Genomic DNA, 18,889 nt, shown 5'->3' with positions numbered 1-18,889 from the left:
CTGAAAGCCTTCCCACACTGAGTCCAGAGGGATGCCTTTCCTTCTTCATAACAATGATCAGAATTCCATCTCAAATGAATTCTGAGATGGAAAGAGGAGATGATTGTTGCCTGAAGGCTTTATCACTTCTCCAGTGTGGAACTGTTTCTGTTAAATAAGCTCAGTGGTAACTAAATGCTCTGTCACCTTGATGACACTCACAAGGTTTGTTTAGAGTATGCATTCTCTGATGTTTACCAAGATTGGAGCTGAGTGCGAAACCATTCCACATTGATTACAGTCATAATGTTTCTCCTCAGTGTGGACTGTTTGATCTTCAGCAATATTGGAGCTCCCTCTGAAACCTTTTCTGCATTAATTACATACCTAGGGCTTCTTCCCAGTGTGAATTCCCTTATGTAAAGCAAGACTGGAGCTGAATTGAAAAGTCTTTCCACATTGATTACATCCATAAGCCTTCTCTCTAGTGTGGATTTTCTGATGTGCAACAAGATTATCCTTCAGTGTGAAAACCTTTCCACATAGATTACATTCATAAGGTTTTTCTCCAGTGTGAATTATGTGATGTCTAACAAGATGGGAGCTCTGTGTGAAGGCCTTTCCACATAGATTACATTCATAAGGTTTTTCTCCAGTATGGATTCTTTGATGTCTAACAAGATGGAATCTGCGTCTAAAAGTTTTTACACATTGATTACACTGGTAAGGTTTTTCTCCAGTGTGGATCCTCTGATGTAAAGGAAGAGTATATTTCTTAGAGAAACTTTTTCCACATTGATTACATTCAAAAGGTTTCTCTCCAGTGTAGATTTTCTGATGGCCAATAAGGAATGACCTGTAGCAGATAGCCTTCCCACATTCATGACATTTATAAAACTTCTCCCCAGTATGACTCTTCTGAAGACCCAAGGCCTTCCCACACTGAAGACAAGTATATCTTTTCTTCCCCGGGTCAAATATAGGCTGGCAAAGAAGAGACGAGTGATGGGTTGAGGCTAATTCATATTCGCTATATTCATCAGGCTCCTTTCTAATGGGAATTTGATCAGGATGAGTAATGAGCTTAAAGTTCTGACTCAAGGCCTTCCCACCTTTATTACTTACACAAAGCATTTCTCCAGTATCACTTTTCCGATGTCTAATGAGTTCTGAATTCCAGCTCAAAGCCATGTCGCATTGATTACCTGGATACACTGACATTTCAGGAGGCTTCTTGTGGGACTGAAAATGCTCTGCCTGTTCAGTAAAGCATTTCTTATATTCACTATCTGGAACACAGTCATTCCTTGAGGTCATTTTCTTACAGTGATTTAGGATTGAAGACTGTCTGAACCTCTTTTCAATTTCATCAAATTCACAGTCACTCTTTGGATTTTTATCAAACCTGATATTAGAATCATGGATTTCTCTCAATTTGAAGTCACAAGGACTATCACTCATGAACTTTTGCAGGCCACATTCTTCCACAAAAATTCCCTGTTTTCTAGTAACTTCATTTAGTTTGGAACTGGTCTCTGCATGTGAAAAAAAAACAAACAATCAAACATACATACACAAAAAAATATACACACATAAGTATATTCAATAGCAACGGTTAGTTAAGACTTCTGTGGCTTAGGACCCTCTCATCACCAACCTAAACACAACAAAACTTCATGGATATACTGCTGCAGCAAACACTGGGATTAAACAGACTTTGTCACTATAAGGAGAAGACAGACAAGGTATGAGAGTGACAAAGGAGGTGGGCACTAGAGTGCTGGACCAATCAGAGACTTATTCACTCCAAGGTAAACATTCACATTTAGCAAAAGCAGCAGCCACATGGCAAGATGGCTACCAGACTTAATGTCAACAGATTAGAATGACTCTCCATGGGACAACATTTTGTGGTTAACTTGGAAGGAAAGCTGAGCCCACACATGGTTTGCAATATTTGAGTAGAAAAGGAGTGGGCAGCTTTCAGAAACTTGTTTTACAGCATTTACTCATGTGGGCCAGAACACTTGTCTAATTCCAAATTGGTTTGATGAACATGATGGGTAAATTCAGAAGATACTAAAAAAAATGAGAACTCTACAGGCCTACCAGTAGTTTACTTTATCCATCTCTAAGAAGGCAGTATTTAATTCCATCAAAAGCTAAGTGGAAGCAAAGCTTAGAGACATTCAGGATCCTTAGCTCAGTAAGAAGACAGATGAAATTCAGTTCTATGACATAGCTACAATCCAATATGCTTTCATGATGCCCTGAAGGCTATTTATGGGCCAAAGACCTATGGTGCATCTCAACTACTCAGTGCTGATTGAGCCACATTAATTAGTGATAAGGACATGATCTTAGAGAGATGGGAACACTTCTATGTCATTTTTAAGAGACCATCCTCAATCACTGTTGAAGATATGGAGCATTTGCCTCAGACTGTACTCAATCCCTCTTTAGCCATTCCCCATTAATGGGTATCCCTGCAATTTCCTGTTCTTTGTCACCAAAAAGAAAGCTGCTATATATATCTTAAAACATATCTGTTCTTTTCCTTTCCCCCCAATCACCTTTGGTTAGTCATATTACTTGGTCAAAGGGTATAGGCAGTTTTAATAACTCTTTGGGCATAATTCCAGATTGCTCTCCAAATGCTTAGATAAGTTCAGAATTCTACCAACCATAATTAGGATCCCATTTTTTCCACATTCCCTCCAACATTTGTCACCTTACCCTTATATCATTTTAGGCAATTGGTTAGACATAAAATGATATCTCAAGATTGTTTTAATTCATTTTTTTCTTTCAGAATTATACTCAGCTTTGTTGGGTAAATTACTTCAGGTCACAACCCCAGCTCCCTTACCCTATGAAATATAATGTCTCAAGCCCAATGTCCTTTTAATGTAGAAGCTGCTAGGTCTTATGTTATCTTGATTGTAGCTCCACAGTATCTGAATGTTTTTTTTTCTTGCTGCTTCTAATATTTTCTCCTTAACCTGGGAGTTTTGAAATTTGTCTGTAATATGCATGTAAATTGTCATCTTAGGATATCTTCTGCATTGGGGGTGAATAGTGGACTGTTTTCTACCTCTACTTTACCCTCTTGTTCTAGAACTTAAGAGCAATTTTCCACAAATTTTTGAAATATTTGAAAAACATTCAAAAATATTTTGAAACAGTATTTAGACTCTTTTTGGGATCGCAACTTTCAGGTTGTCCAGTAATCTTTGTATTATTTCTCTCTAATCTATTCTCCATGTCATTTGTTTTTCTAATGAGATGTTTCACATTTTCTTTTATTTTTTAATTCTTTTGGTTTTTAGTATATTTTGGTTTCTTATAATGTCATCAACTTTCTCTTGCCCAATTCTAGTTGTTAAGAAGTTATTTTCTTCCTCAAGTGTTTGTATCTCTTTGTCTAATCAGTTGATTTTCTTTTCATAATTGTCTTGATTTTCTTGGACTGGTCTTATTTTCTCCCCCTAATTTGTCCTCAGTCTCTGTCTGATTTTTGAAATCCTTTTAAAGTTCTTCCAAGAACTCTTTTTGAGTTTGTGACCATTTGACATTTCTCTTTAAGGTGGAAGCAGCTTTTTTAAGCTTCATTTTCTTCCTCTGAGAATGTAGCCAGATCATCTCTATTCTCATAGTAGCTTGCTGTGGTTGGGATCTTCCTTCTTTACTAATTCATTTTTATTTTATTTTAAGCCACTTATTATTGTCAGTTTCTTGGCCTGGGTTGTAGGGGATGACACCCAAGGCATCAGGTCCTTCTTACTGTCTGGGGGATGACCTTGTGCACTCCTTTCTACCTCTCCCTCAAGGACAGGGCACCCAGCCACACTGTTATAGTAAATGTTCCTACTTCTTATGGTCTGTAGCCACAAGCCTCAGTTGACTCCTCTGCCCAGAAAACAAAACCAGGGACTCTGCTACCCACTGCCCCTTTACTACAGTACTTACCATGTGTGGGTTTGCTCCTTCTTGGCCACAGCCACAGCCACAGAATGGAACCATATCTGGTCAGCACAACTGGGCCTGGTGTCCTGCCACAGCCAAGGGTCTTTCAAGTCTTCTCCTCAGCTGTCTGACCCCATCTTACCCCCACTGTCACTGAGGTGAAACCTACAGAAGCTGAGGCAAACCCAGCTGCCTCCAGAGCTTTCTGTTTGTTGGTTCAGCAGAGTCTGCCTGGAGGTGTTTATGCTTCAATTGGGCCAAACTTACACAAGGTGAGGTCAGATCCTTCCCAAGGTTCTGTCAAATTGTCTTAGGAGGACTTCTGCTGCTCAAAATTCACTTTTAGGAATTTCTTTACTTTTGGGGGGGAGATTTTTTCCAGAGATTTCCCAGAATCCATTCCCATTCTTTTTAGCATAATATCTTCAGTGACTTTGTCAGACACCAAGACCAAGGATGAACATGGCAGCAAGGTCAGCTACCTGACTGATGGCAAATTAACTTGAAAAGGCTACAAGCCAAGACCAAAATGAATGGAGAGTTGGTGCAAACAGATAATGATGTACTCAATGAAGTTTCTGAGACTAACAAGCACTAGAGTATAGATCCATTTTCTGCCACTTAAGCTGTTTAGCCTGATAATTAACACCAAGAAAAGAGAGGAAATGGTCCTTACCCAGGGACAGCAGGTTCTGGATATTCTCCACCACAACCTCAATGTACAGCTCTTTCTGAGCATGGTCCAAGAGGCTCCACTCCTCCTTAGTGAAGTCCACAACCACATCCTTGAATGTCACCAACTCCTAAATCATCAAATGTCACATGATTTAGAGTGGAAAGAGACTCCAGGATTGATCTAGTCCAACCCTCATCAACTAAGAGGAGAAAATTCAAGCACAGAAGGAATTCACCTAAAACTTATATAACCTTTATGAATGTCAGAGCCAACAGTTGAAACCAATCATGAAACCTTGAGAAAAACATTTTCTATTTGAAGTGAGAATCATCTTGGAATAATAAAAGCTGGAAAATGTTTTACTGTACAATACTTCTCCCAAGGGAATTAGGGAGAAGGTTTGAGTTCTATGGAATCTGTGGAGGAAAAAGAGACAAGATGATGTGAAATTCCTCCCCTTCAGAAGGGTCATAAATGATATGTTAAGAAAATTCTATGAAGAATTTGTGAGAATCTGATAGCTACTGTATATTCTGGGGAGAAAAAAAAGAAATATTAACAGTGATCACTGAGGAAAGAACAAAGAAATTATCTAGTAAATTTCCTTAAAGTCTGCAATAAGGTCTTAACTAGATGAAAGCATAAAAAGAATTCTAAAGAGATATTACTCATAATCTGGCCTCAACTGAGTGGTGACAAAGTTGATTCATTGAAGACTCCCTGCTCTATCCTAATCACTATTAATCAATTTGATATGATTATAAGTTCTGTATATTTGGTCCCAGAACAAGATTACTTGTGTGACCATGGAAAGCTGGATGGAATACCTCTACCCTTGTTTTTCATTGTCATGGTAACCAATCCCAGTGCAATGGAGATGATTCAACTACATGGAAAGACTCCCCACCCCCACCCACACACACACCAAATTATTTTTGTACCTCGGGACCATTCTCTTGTCCAACATGAGTAGGTACCCATCTTTTGACCATCTTGTGACATCTTATGACCACCTAGTGAATGGAAATGTTCCTTGCTTTGCCCAGTTTGTGACTCTGCTGATACGTTGTTTTCCTTATTTTAGCATATACGTCATATGTCAACTAATGGAATTATTTTGTATGTGGTATAGTTGCTCTTGAATGTTTACATATCAAACCCTATAAAAAGGGAGGCCTTAGGAGAAGGGGACATCTCAGATCATAAAGAAGATCTGAAGGACCATGGACCTTTTAATAAAGAGCCATTAGCTTAGAGTTCTACCTCAGTTTCTCTTATTGTAGGTTGGACAATTTTTATCCCCACAGTGGTATGAGACTGTTTCCAGCCAAGAGAAGAAGAGTTCTTATTCTTACACTGAGAGCTTTAGTTATGATGTATCACTCAAAATATCTTATGCCTAAGCTTTATGTTTGCTTTCAACTGCTCATGGAATATTTTCATTCATTTTAATATTTAATTGTAGAGAAATAAGAGTAACTATATGGGAAAGGGAAGATTCCTTCCTTCATTTAAAATGTAATATTTTATCAGCTGAGCTAGAAAAAGAATGAGCTAATGCAGAAGGCATTGACAGTTTATTTCTGAAAAAATAAATTATTTTAACATGCTGCTAGAACTCTAGAACACTGGGGATCAGGACTCAGAAGAATGAGTCAAGAGGCAGATAACCTAAGAGAGTAGCCTTACCTGAAAATCCTTAAATACTTGGGAGAGGTCAACTATTTCTTCAACCAGCTACAACCAGAATACATATTTAGGCAATGCACTGGATATTTCATGTTTTTACATTTCATTTTCTTCCATTGCCAGAAGAATGATATAATTTACTTCTTCAGAAGTTCTCTATTATTTTGTAGAAATCCTCTTTCTGGTAGTAAAAATCTCTTCACTTTTTTTTCATTTTGATTTCTTATTTGGTAGATCTGATTAATGTTCTATTTATAATTTATATTTCACTTTTAGCTTTCTTTATCTCTATTATTGAAATAGTAAATAATTAAAGAATTTATTAGGCTTTTCCTAACTTTTTAGAATCCTAAGAATTTATAAAATTTTCTTTTTCATGACTCTTAATTATATTGTATTCATTCAAAATGTGAAAATAAGTCCCCATATTGGAAACCCATCCTTTTATTGATTAATAATTCATCTTTTAGATGGAGAAGTCAATGACTATAGCAATCTACTCTTTGATAAACCCAAAGAGGCCAGCTTCTGGGCTAAGAATTCACTATTTCATAAAAACTGCTGGGAAAATTAGAAAATGGTAGGGCAGAAATTGGGCATAGACCAATATCTTACACAATATGCCAAAATAAAGTCAAAATGGGTTCACGATTTAGGAATTATGGCTGATACTATAAACAATTTGGGAGAGCAAGGAATAGTTTATCTATCAGATTTATGGAAAAGAAAAGAATTCATGACTCAACAAGAGACAGAGAGCACTACAAAATGCAAAATGGATAATTTTGATTATGTTAAATTGAAATGTTTTTGCACAAAAAAAGCCAATGCAACAAAGATTAAGAGGGAAGCAGAAAATTGGGAGAAAATCTTTACAACTGGTGTCTCTGATAAAGGCCTCACTTCTAAAATATACAGGGAACTGAGCCAAATATATAGGAATACAAGTCATTCCCCAACTGAGAAATGATCAAAGGATATCAACAGGCAGTTTTCAGAGGAAGAAATTAAAGATATCTATAAGCATATGAAAAAATGCTTGAAATCACTACTGATTAGAGAAATGCAAATCAAAACAACTCTTAGACACCACATCTCTCCTGTCAGATTGGCTAAAATGACAAACAGGAAAATGATAAATGCTGGAGAGGATGTGGGAAAATTGGAACATTGTTACATTGCTGGTGGAGTTGTGAACTGATCCAGCCATTTTGGAGAGCAATTTGGAGCTATGCCCAAAGGACTATAAAAATGTTAATACCCTTTGAACCAGCAACACCACTTCTAGGGTTGTATCCCAAAGAAATCACACAAGTGGGAAAAGGACCCATATGTACAAAAATATTTATAGCAGCTCTTTTTGTGGTAGCTAAGAATCGGAAATCAAAGGGATGCCCATCAATTGGGGAATGGCTGAACAAGCTGTGGTATATGAAGCTAATGGAATACTATTGTGCTATAAGAAATGGAGATGATACGGACTTCATAACAACCTGGAAAAACCTACACGACATAATGCTGAGTGAGTGGAGCAGAGCTAGAAGAACATTATACACAACCACAGATATATGGATTCTGTGAGGACTAACCCTGACAGACTTTGCTTGTCTCAGCAACACAAGGTGCAAAGACAACTCCAAAGGACTCATGATGGAGAATGCTATCTACATCCAGAGAAAGAACTATGAAGTATGAATGCAGATTGAGGCATACTTCATGCTTACCTTTCCCCCCCCCTTTTTTTTTTCCTCTTTTGTTTTTGTTTTTGGGTTGTTTTTTTTTGTTGTTGTTGTTCTGTTTCTTCTTTCTCATGATTCTTTCCATTGGTCATAATTCTTCTCCACAACTTGACTAGTGTGTAAATTAATTCAATGCGAAGTTATATGTGGAAATTTATGGGATTCCATGCCATCTTGGGGAGAGAGGGAAGAAAATCTGAAACTCGAAATTATGTAGAACTGAGTGTTGAAAACTAAACTAAACTAAAATAAAATAAAAAAATGAAAAAAAAACTCATCTTTTAAATCCTTAACTTGTTCTTATCAAAAGCTCTTCTACATCTCTTTCCTTCCCCATCCTCCCACATTCTCTCTTCCCCACCATGGAGTGAGCTATGAGTACTAAGAGTACTTCCAACTCTCCACATAAGGAGAGGGTCAGCTTACACATCACCTCCTTGGCACCTTAGTGCACTCCTTTGCAACTTCTCATTGACTCTGCCACCATGTCCCTGTATCTGGTGTCTTTTGCTTAAAATCCCTTTGGTATGCTTTCTTCTCTTTGAAAGTGTAAACTCTGTGGGGATAGAACAGTCTTCTTTCCTATTTGAATCCCCAGGCCTTTACACAGTGCCTTTGCCAGCTCCTCTTCATTCTGTTGCCTTCCTTCTTTTCATTATATCCCACTGACCTATCTATAGCTTGTTTGTACATAGTTGTGTGCTTGTCGTCTCCCTCTTACAAGGTGAGAGTTCCCTGAGGGCAGACACTGCTGTATGCCTCTTTTTGCACATCCACCACTAAGTACAGTGTCCAGTACCTAGGTGGCACTCAATAAATGCATATTGAGTGCCCACTTGCATTCTCTCCTTCTCAGAACCTTTTCATGTGATCTTGATGAGGTTTGGGGTTGAGGGGTGCTCAAGACCCCAAAATACTGACACTCCAGGTCCTGCTGAATGAATTCAACTCAAGCCTTCTCAGCCAAGGAAACAAAGTTTATTAAAGATTCAACATATTGGGTTGTCTTAAGAAATCTCACCATTTGTGATGCTTGTTTTCACAAGCAGGCCAGATTCAATCTACTGAGCTAGATTGAATCTGGGCGTCTTCATGGAGGCAAGGTGGATCTAATATACAGAAAGACTGTGGGAGAGATTGAGGGGTGGTCAAGTAGTCTGGGGTGACTAGAGGAGGGGTTTAGGGAGGATCTTGAGGAGGAGTCTAAGGAGGATCTCCAAGGGACTGGGGTGACTAGAGGTCAAGATTCCAGGAACCAAGAGAGTGGGATTTTGATGGGATCAAGGGTGGAAAGCAGCAGGACAATAAGGGCTAGGCTAGGTAGAGATTTGGGCCTAGATAGTGAAAGGCTGATGGCCTCAGGTGAAGACCAGATCAAGTGGGAAGATCCAAGGAGAGTTCAAGGGGGTTCCCAGAGACTCTAGCCTCATCATTCCTCCTTCAAGCAAATAGGACCCAAATTCTTTTGGGGTCTCAAGCACCCCTAAAAACATATGGTTCCCTTACCTCATCATTTTTCTTTAACCTCATAAATCTTACAATGGCTTCTTTCCTCCATTCTCCAAGAAAATGGGACTCCTTGTCCCATGGCCGTTTGATCCCACACAGTCTTCCCCAACAATGTGCATACTCAATCATTCCCCCCTATTTAGTTCACTCAAATTTTTAAGCTTTCTCTATCAGTCGGTCCTTTCCTACTGACTTCAAATGTACCTGTCTCCCTAGTCTTTAAGACAACCTTCACTAAACCCTTACAATCCCTTGAGCTATGTTTCTATCTTATCTCCTTTTCTCAGCCAAACTCATTGAAAAATCTGTCTGAGAGAAATGAGTGTTAATAGCTAATTAATTATATCTGGATTCAGGGTTTTTTCCTCTTTTTACTCCCTCATTGAGAGACCAGTCCCAATAGGTCTCTGAAGAACAGGGTTGATGAGGAGATGGGCCTAGCCTTCCAGGAACTTTCTCTTTAATCTTGGCAGGACCACACCCAAATTATTCTGATTAAAGTGTAAAGAGAATCTAATCTAGGTGAATTCTGGCCCTAAAAAAACTTAGGCTGCTGCCCTTAAAACCCACCCACCCCCACTGTTCAACCTAACTGGTCTGGGTGGAGATGGATTCTTTGGTCCAGATAGCTAGAGGAAGTGGAGTGTCAAGATCAACCATATTCTCAGCAGGAGGAGCTGAAGACTTTTGGGTCACCTCCTCATTAATACTACCACCCTCTTATCCACTGTTCAAAAATAAGGGTTGATCTCTATCTGTTAGGAGACAGTTTTCAAAATTTAAGCATTTGTTGGTCTCCATGGTCTTTATTCTTTGCAAGCTGAATTAATAAGTTGAGTACTAATTACAAAGAAACTCTGTCTCTAGGACTTTTCATTCCTCACTGTCTGAACTTTCAATTTTACACTCACTTCTTAGTTGGTATTCAGTTTTTTCAGTAATATTTGTCTCTTCTTGACCCCGTGTGGGGTTTTCTTGGCAAAGACACCGTAGTGATTTGCCATTTCCTTGTCCAGCCATTGTACAGTTGAGGAAATGGAGACTTGTTCAGGATCACACAACTAAAGTCTGAGGCCAGAGTTGAACTCATGAAGATGAGTCTTCCTGAATCCAAGCCCAGTGCTCTATCCACTGGGCCACCTTCCTGCCCCTACTTTTACAAATTAGCTTTCACCCTCATTCTCCTGAAAGTGCTCTCTCCAAACTTACTGAACTCTTTAATTGCTAAATCTGCCCATCTTTTCTCAGTCCTCATCCTAACTGACCTCTTTCCTTCATTCAACACTCTTGATCACCCATCTTCTACAAGAAGCCTTTCTTGGTCCACTTTCTCCCGTTGATTTCCTGAAATTTACTGTATACATATTTTGCATGTAGGAAACAAGGAAACAATCACTTCTTAAGTGCCTACTATGTGCCAAGCATGAGAGCTTTAAAAATATTATCTCATCTGGTCCTAACACTAATTCTGTTATGTAGATCCTACTGCCACCATTTTACAGTAGAGAAAATGGGGACCAACTCTCTGAGAACAGTCTAAGGTCAGATTTGAACTCAGGTTTACTGAATCCAGGCCTACAACTGTAACCATTATACCTCCTAGCTTCTGACTATATGTGTATCTATGTATGTGTGCATTTGTAATTATTATGTATGCATATGTATGTGTTTGTAATTATTTACAAATTGTTTCATATTTTTTTTTCCATTCTTGGAATCCCAAGAGCCTATAAGTTGCTTCGACCCTACCAGATGCTTAATAAAAGTTCATTGATTTGTTGACTTGACTAAACCCACAGGAAAGGGAACTCTTTGAAGGGAGGGTCTCTCTCACCTTGCTTTGTAGCCCCAGCACTTAGCAGAGTGCCTGACACATAATCAATGCTTGCTGAATTACCACTAGTGAATCCTCAGGATCATAGGGATTGGAGCCATTCTCTTATTTTCTGCATTCCAAGATCTGTATTATCAACTGTACTCAAGGAAGGGGTAGCATTTTGAATCAAGGTTGGTAAGTTGGCTCAAATATATAGCTTCCATACGTGATATTCCAGGTAGAAATTTATAATTTGCAAAATGACTTCATTGCTTTCTTTAGGCAACTTCTTTACAAGGCTGATAAAATTTTATGGCCTTGACCAAAAGAAAGCCCCATGGTACCCACCCAGTAAGTCCCCAAAGAACTTTCCAGATAAGGAGAATTTACAGGCTCCTTTGCACTTTTCCCAAGAGAGAGTTATTATTATTAATTTTAAACCAAAATATGGCTAATTACAGTCATAACAGTTTTGAAACAATGTAACCACATACTCTAACAGTTTAATTCGTCATTTCACTGCATCTAGATCAAAAGAGGTAATTTCCTAAGGGTAAAATTGGATCAGCCTCTAGGAAAATATTTTTCAAATTAAGAAAACTATCACAATAAAAGAAACATTAAAATCACAACATAAAATCCAATTCTTGCCAAATCAAATCAATGCATTTCTGAATTATTTTGCATAGAAAACCTCTTCATCCATTTAGCAATTTGACACTCTAGACCAATTGAATTCAGATACCAGGATAGAGTCATTCTGATCTGGCCGTGCTCTTCATTTTTATCCTTACAATTCCTAGACATGTTGCCTCAATACCAAATTTTGAGAGGATTTGTCATTCAGGTATGGTCCCCATATCGGAGGTCAAACATCACAATTATCTTAATAGCACAACACATGTGACTTTAAAGAATACCACATTACAACTTATTTTAAGACAAACTCAATTCCATCAAAACTGCATTTACAATTTGAAATGGTATTATCATACAGAATCTCAATTTTCCAAAGAGCTATTTGCTGCCAGAACCTCAAAATATAGGCCCCACTCCTTTCGGTTAATCTGCTGTCAAAGTTTTATAGTGGTAGTCTTTCTACTTAGAAGGAAAAGGGTCTGAGTCCCACAGTAGGATGAAGGAGGGAGAGTGGGAGGAGATGGACAGATGAGGGAGGAGGAGCTCTCAGGGAGAAATAGTCTTTTGCATTTTGGCCCAGGTACAATTTGAGCCTTGGGTTGGAAGTTGGTGGACAAGGTCAATCCAGAAGAGAGGTCATTCCCATGGTATTGCAGCTGATGGAGACCAGGAAAAGGGGCAGAAAGGAAGTCAGGGGCCTGAGTTTCTTGCCCTGAGTGTTGAATGGAGGAAGAAGATGATCCTGGGGCCTCGGGACCCATGCAGAGAGGATCAAGAGCTTGACCCATTGAGGCCCTTGGGGCCTCTTCTGCTTTGCACATGGCCTACCCTTCTAGGCAACTCTGTCTTGAACTCTTCCTCCTGCTGGTCCCCCTGGTTAGAGGAACCAACCCTTTGGTTGAGATAAGGGTATCCTAGAAATCCAGCACTGGGCTTGCAGGTGCCAGTTAGGTATGAACCAGGAAATCAGAAGGGTCAGATGGCTTACCTGCACTCTGATTGACTAGCCTTCAAAGAATAAGTGGTCTTTGATGCCACCTTCATGTCGTGATTCCTGCTTCACTGAGCCTTCTAGAGGCCATCCAGGGGCCCTGCACTCCTTATTGGGGAGACTTCTCAATTGGCCCAATCCTTCTTTCCCTACTGCTGCTCTATGGCCATCTTTATGTCCCCCTTCCCAATCTCTTGCCTCCTTTAAGTCTGGGAAGCACAATCACACTCATGTCACCCAACTCTGACCACTGAGGTTTTCAAAGAGCAAGTGGGTAATGGTTTTCAAAAGTGAATTTTTGAGAAAACATAATTAACTCCATTGGCTGCTATACTGGGTGTTCTTAGGTCAATGTCCTCAGTGTCCCCTTCAGTACCTTCCTTCCCCCCATCTCTTTGAGAAACTCATAAACTATTTTGTCTAAGAAGGCACAAAAGGCATAGCAAATGCTGATTAACTATCTGACTCATCAAGCAGCTTCCCTTTTCTTTGGACTAGATTAAGTAGCCATGCTAAGGACCTTTGGAACAGACCTTTCTAACTCTTAAATTCTCATTTTTTTCTTTGGGTAAAAATGGTCCTTTCCCTCTCTCCGTCCCATAACCTGATCTTACCTAAAACTTCTTTGTAAGCCTGCCTAAAAGAACTCAGGGATACTACCCAAAGGATGGGTCATATACCTCAGGAGGAGACTCTCTATATCGTCTGTGGAACTGTGAGACACACATGTCCATCAGGGAGTGTGGCATACATTCTCTTGAGCGGATGAACGAACCACAGTTTACTGTCTGTCTGTAACCTGTCCTCTTATTCTGGCTGTCTCTAGCAAGGACCCTGACAATTCTGAGAACAGGATTAAATAAAATAATATTTAAGTGGTTCATGGCACATACCAGATACCATATGACCAGCCTCTTACTCCTCTCTAGTCTTCTCACACCTTGGTTCTTTTCTTCCCACTGACCCAGGGACCCTGGCCTCCTGGCTGATCCTTGACCAACACCCTCCATCCTGACCCTGGGCCTTCCCAATGGCTGTTGAGCCTCATGCTTGGAATGTCCTCCCCACCCCACCCCTCACCTAGGCCTCCTGGTTTCCTTCACATTTCAGCTAAAATCTCACTTTCTGAAAACAACCTTTTCCTGACCCTTTCACTGCCAGAGCCTTCCCTCTCAGGATGCCTCCCATCCATGCTGTATAGAGCTTGTTTAGACATAGCTGCATACATGTTCTCTCTCCATTGGATTGTGAGCTCCTAGAGGGTAAGGACTGATCCCTCCCCATTTCCTTTGCATCTCCATTAGATTAGCACAGTTCTTGGCACAGAGGGGCCACTCTCTAAATGCTTATTGACTTGACCTCAGAAATGGCAAATGAGAGGGACTCAGAGAGACCCAGGAAGGCTTGTGTGGCCTGAGGCAGGAGGAAATGAGCAGAACCAGGAGGACAATTTCTGCTCTGCTGACAGCACTACAAAGGACAGCCTACATCTAACAGGTTAAAGCTTCCTTAGCTTTCTTGGATTCTAGGTGTGCTGATGCTGGTCAGGTCTGTGGATGGACTGCACTCACCTGGGATGTGTGTTTCTGGGTGCCAGGGGCCATTCTCTCTGGTTCTAGGATCTCTCCTGGGAAAAGGCTTTGATCTCTGCAAACTGACCTGGGGAGGGAGAAGAATCTCAGCAAGAGGAAGTCAGTGTTTGCCTTCTCTTCCTAGGGTGGATGCTAACCTGCCAAGAATGACAGAGGCTGAGTTTCAGAATGGTTACAAAGGCCCTGCTTGGTCCTCAAGGGAGAGACTCCACCTCAGGAGGAGGGTAGCAGGGAGGGTCAGGCTTGGAAGTAAGCTTGGTCTGGGCAGGAAGAGGACTTGCCACCCTCTCTAACTCTTTCTCATGGAACTCATGCCCCTCCCCCATCCTTCTACTGAGACCCAGAAGGCAGATGAGGCTTGGGATCCCAGATGGGATGAGATCAGTCAAACCCTCAATGACCGCAGACCCAGAGCTCTGCCTCCACCTGATATTGTGGCTGAGATATGTAGGTCAGCTCACCGTGACCCAATGGTAAAACTGGAGATTGCACCCTAGGACCTTTGGGATGTGACCTGGAGCCTGGAAAGCCACCCCTCCCCAAACCAGGCAGGACTTGGAGAGAGGCCTATTCCTGGGAAGCCTAGAGGATAGTCACCAAGAGGCCAGAGGGGAAAGATGAGGCAGGATGGAAAGGGCAGATAGCAGAAGTGGGGTGTGGGGAGGGGCCCCATTCAGACCTACCTGTCACCTGCATGTGCAGAGCTGGCTCCCAGAAGGCAGAGAGAGCTAAGCTCCATGGAGGAAGGAAGAGAAATCTCAGCTCCTGGCATTTTTCCTTCTAGCCAACCAGCCTTGGGTGTGTCTTCATAATCAGAAAAGCCCCACCCAGCCCTACCCTGCATCTTCTAGAATGAACCCTCTTCTCCCCTACTCTCTTCCAAGGGTTCCAAACTTCCCCCCAGGGAGGGAATTCCACCAGGTCCACCACCTACCAGGCTGGTCTTCTCTGAGCTCCCTTCCCCCATTGTTCCCCCCCCCTCCCCCCGCGATCCCTCCTTCAGCCTGCTGGAAGACACTAATTCTCTGCAGAATGTCCCCATCTTCCAGCTACCCGCCCCTACACTCTTCTTCTTCCTTACAAGGATATGGCCAGCCCATATACCTCCTGCTTCTCCCAGCCATTCCCCTCCCCTGATTCCCTCCCCCGGCCAGGTCCCTCTTTCTTCTCTGCAGCCTGGGCCCAGATTTGCTCACCCCTACTTAACTCTCCTCCAAACTGAACACATTTGCCACCTTGGCTCATCTTCATTCTTGACCTTCCATACCCCAATCCTAACACTGAGGGGGCCTTTCCTGCAGTCTTGTTTTTATTTCCCAAGAGATCTTCTCTCACTGGAAGACAGCTGGATCCCAAGGATGAGCTGAGGCCAGGACATCAGGACCCCTGGGTCCCAAGTCTTATGTTACAGGTCATGTTATAAACTTTCTCTCCCCATTTATATAAACCTTCAGATCTGCCTCTAGGTCTAGGTTTTTTTATAAAATTATTATTTATTTGTTTGACTAGATAAAGAGGCTATTCTCTGACTCATTTCTTATTAGTGAGTGAATAGTGACAATCCTTTCAGATTATTTGAACCCCAATAACATCCAAAGCCTGAATTAATCATCCAAACTGCTTTTGCTCTACTCTAAAAATGCTCTTTCTGTGTCAGCAACTTCAAAGACCAGATAAGATTGACCAAGGGTATCCTTCCTGTTAGTGACAGGATGTCTGCAGCCAGAACAATGGGATTTCTCTTATCTTGCTATTCTGGGGACATTTGCATCTTGGGATCACAATCTCTAAGTGACGCTATCTTGTCAATTGACTCATTCAACTAAGAACTTCCTTTCTTATGGTATGGAGACTACAAACTGGAGTTGGGATTGTTACTTAAACCTTGCCTTTCTTCTTTCAGTCAATCAGAAGTTTCCTTCTGACTCCATGATCATGTATCTGCTAGCTTTAAGGGAATAAACGATATGAATTATATATCACCTAGCCTGTTGGCCTCCTTTAACCAAACTTTCAGGTTGACAACGGACACTGCCTCAGTTAAAATGAGACCTGCTAAACACTTAATCTTGAAAAGGCCAACTGCATCCTGGGCCGTCTCCTGATCTCTACCTGGCCACTAGCCCCAGTTGTCTCAGGAGGAGAAAGTGAGGCTGGTGACTTGGCACAGCCTTTCTCACTTAAATCCTATTCCCTCTCAGGTCTTGGCTTCACCACCCTGAAGTCACGGTCCTCTTTGAGAATGAAGGACAAGAAAAAACAACAGAGGTTTGGCCGTTACCTGATTAAGCAACTGAACTCCATCCCCTGGGGAGGTCCCACTATTTCCCTCTTCGCCCCTCAAAACTCAGGTTCTAATGGGAGGGGGAGACATGTAGAAAGCAGGAAGTGTTGTTTCTGGGACACACGGATGGCAGGAAATTAGGAAGGCTGGAGAAGAACAGAAGGTAGGATTTCTCTTGGTATTGGGGGAGAGCTCCATACCCCACAGAATTCTTTTGACAATAATATTTTTTTTTTTTTACAAAATAAACACAGTCCCCACCCTCCAGGGACTTATCTTGCTATGGGGAGTGGTGGGTAGTGAGAGGTTCTATGGCTATGCTGGGGAATGGGGCCATAGGGCATAGAATTAACACTCCTCCTCATACTGGAACCCAGCAGGATATCACCTTAAGTGGAGAGGAAAGGGAAAGTTTGGGGATGAAAAATAAAGCCAAAAGAAGTATACATATTTACATACATACATATAGAGATAAGTATATAATCCACTTGGCTTGGTGGCAAGATTTACTGCTCAGTTGAGAATCAAGAGCTTTTTTAGGGCTTTTCAAGGGAACTCCTGGATTCTAAGAGATGGATGGCATTCTAACCATGAGAACAGCCAGCATAAAAACAAAGTCTGGGGATGGAGAATCACAAAGGAGGAGAAGCCAAAAGGCCAGTTTGGCAGTTCAGTGCTCTATGAAGAAGAACTGTGGGTAACCAACTTGGAGAGGTAGCAGGACTAGGTCTGAAGAGCTTTGAAATAGGAAACAGAGGGATCTATAATTGCTCACAGGTATTAGGGGAGCCACTGGAATTTACTAAGTGAAAGTGATGTGAGGAAGAGTGAACTTTAGGCCTATTTCCTTTGGCTTAGATAATTTCCTTTTTTTTTTTTTTTTGCAAAGCCTATTAAGTTGGTTAAGTTAATCCAGTTAAGTTCCTGGATTGCTTCTCTCATGTAGGCAGTTTTGTTTACTTGGCCTCTTAAGAGGGAATTATTTTTGCAGCCAATATTCCAATGAGGTGATTCCATGCACACATTGTTGCATGTGAGCTTCACAGGCTGCACTGCGCGCATAATCATCAGCAAACAAAACATCATGTACCAACTCTCCCTCTACTTTACTCTTGGCTTGTAGCCTTTTCAAGTTGAATAATTTACTATCAGTGAGATAGCTGACCTTGAGGCCAGGTCTATTTGCATTGAAGGCATCTGACAACATCACTGAAAACATCATACTAAAAAGCATGGGTGCAAACACACAGCCTTGTTTCACTCCACTGACTGGGAAAGTGCAAGAGCATTGTTCGTTACCCAGAAACTGGGAAAAGCATGCTGTCATGAAATATCTGTAAAACACAGGTGCTCTGCCATAACATCCATATTTGGATTCAGCAAATGGAGGACTTTTTAATATTGTGGATAAATTTACTTACTTTGGCAGTATACTTTCCAGGGATTTACACATGATAATGAGGTTGATGCACACATTACCAGAGCTAGCTCCATGTTTGGGAGATTCTGAAGGAAAGTGTGAAAAGAAGAGGTATTAGACTTGACTTCCAAACTGAAGGTCTACAGAGCTGTGGTGCTGACCTCATTGTTATATGTCTGTGAAACCTGGACAGTCTGCCAGCACCATGCCAGGAAACTGAATCGCTCCAGTTTGAAGTGTCTTAGGAAGATTCTGAAGACCACCTGGCAGGATAAGGTACCAGACACTGAGGTCCTTTCTCAAACAATACTGTCAAACATTCAAACTCCACTTCACAGAGTGCAATTCTGATGGGCTGGCCACATTGTTCAAATGTCAAATGCATGCTTGCCTGAAAGACTATGTCATGGAGAACTCACACAGGGTAAGAGCTCAAATAGTGGTCAGAAAAAGCAACCCAAGGATGGGGCAGCTCGGTGATGCAGTGAGTAGAGCACTGGCCCTGGAGTCAGGAGGACTTGAGTTCAAATCCAGCCTCACACACTTGACATACTTACTAGATGTGTGACCTTGGGCAAGTCACTTAACC

General features: G+C 41.2%; 1 protein-coding gene across 1 annotated transcript in view; it reads right to left on the bottom strand.

Annotated features, from left to right (window-relative positions):
• Window positions 1-366: 366 nt before the first annotated feature.
• Window positions 367-18,889, bottom strand: part of LOC118836178 (zinc finger protein 665-like) — a 91,927-nt gene continuing 73,404 nt past the window's right edge. The window contains exons 7-11 of the mRNA XM_036743539.1: window positions 5,147-5,154; window positions 4,622-4,748; window positions 1,105-1,268; window positions 688-963; window positions 367-585 (exon numbers count right to left, since the gene is read on the bottom strand). Of these exons, the coding sequence (XP_036599434.1) occupies window positions 367-585; window positions 688-963; window positions 1,105-1,268; window positions 4,622-4,748; window positions 5,147-5,154 (794 nt within the window). The remainder of the gene's footprint in view (window positions 586-687; window positions 964-1,104; window positions 1,269-4,621; window positions 4,749-5,146; window positions 5,155-18,889) is intronic.

The sequence above is a fragment of the Trichosurus vulpecula genome, chromosome 2 (genome assembly GCF_011100635.1).
Source record: "Trichosurus vulpecula isolate mTriVul1 chromosome 2, mTriVul1.pri, whole genome shotgun sequence".
Classification (NCBI taxonomy): domain Eukaryota; kingdom Metazoa; phylum Chordata; class Mammalia; order Diprotodontia; family Phalangeridae; genus Trichosurus; species Trichosurus vulpecula.
Note: the sequence above shows the minus strand (reverse complement) of the source record. Positions and strands in the feature narration are given on the sequence as shown.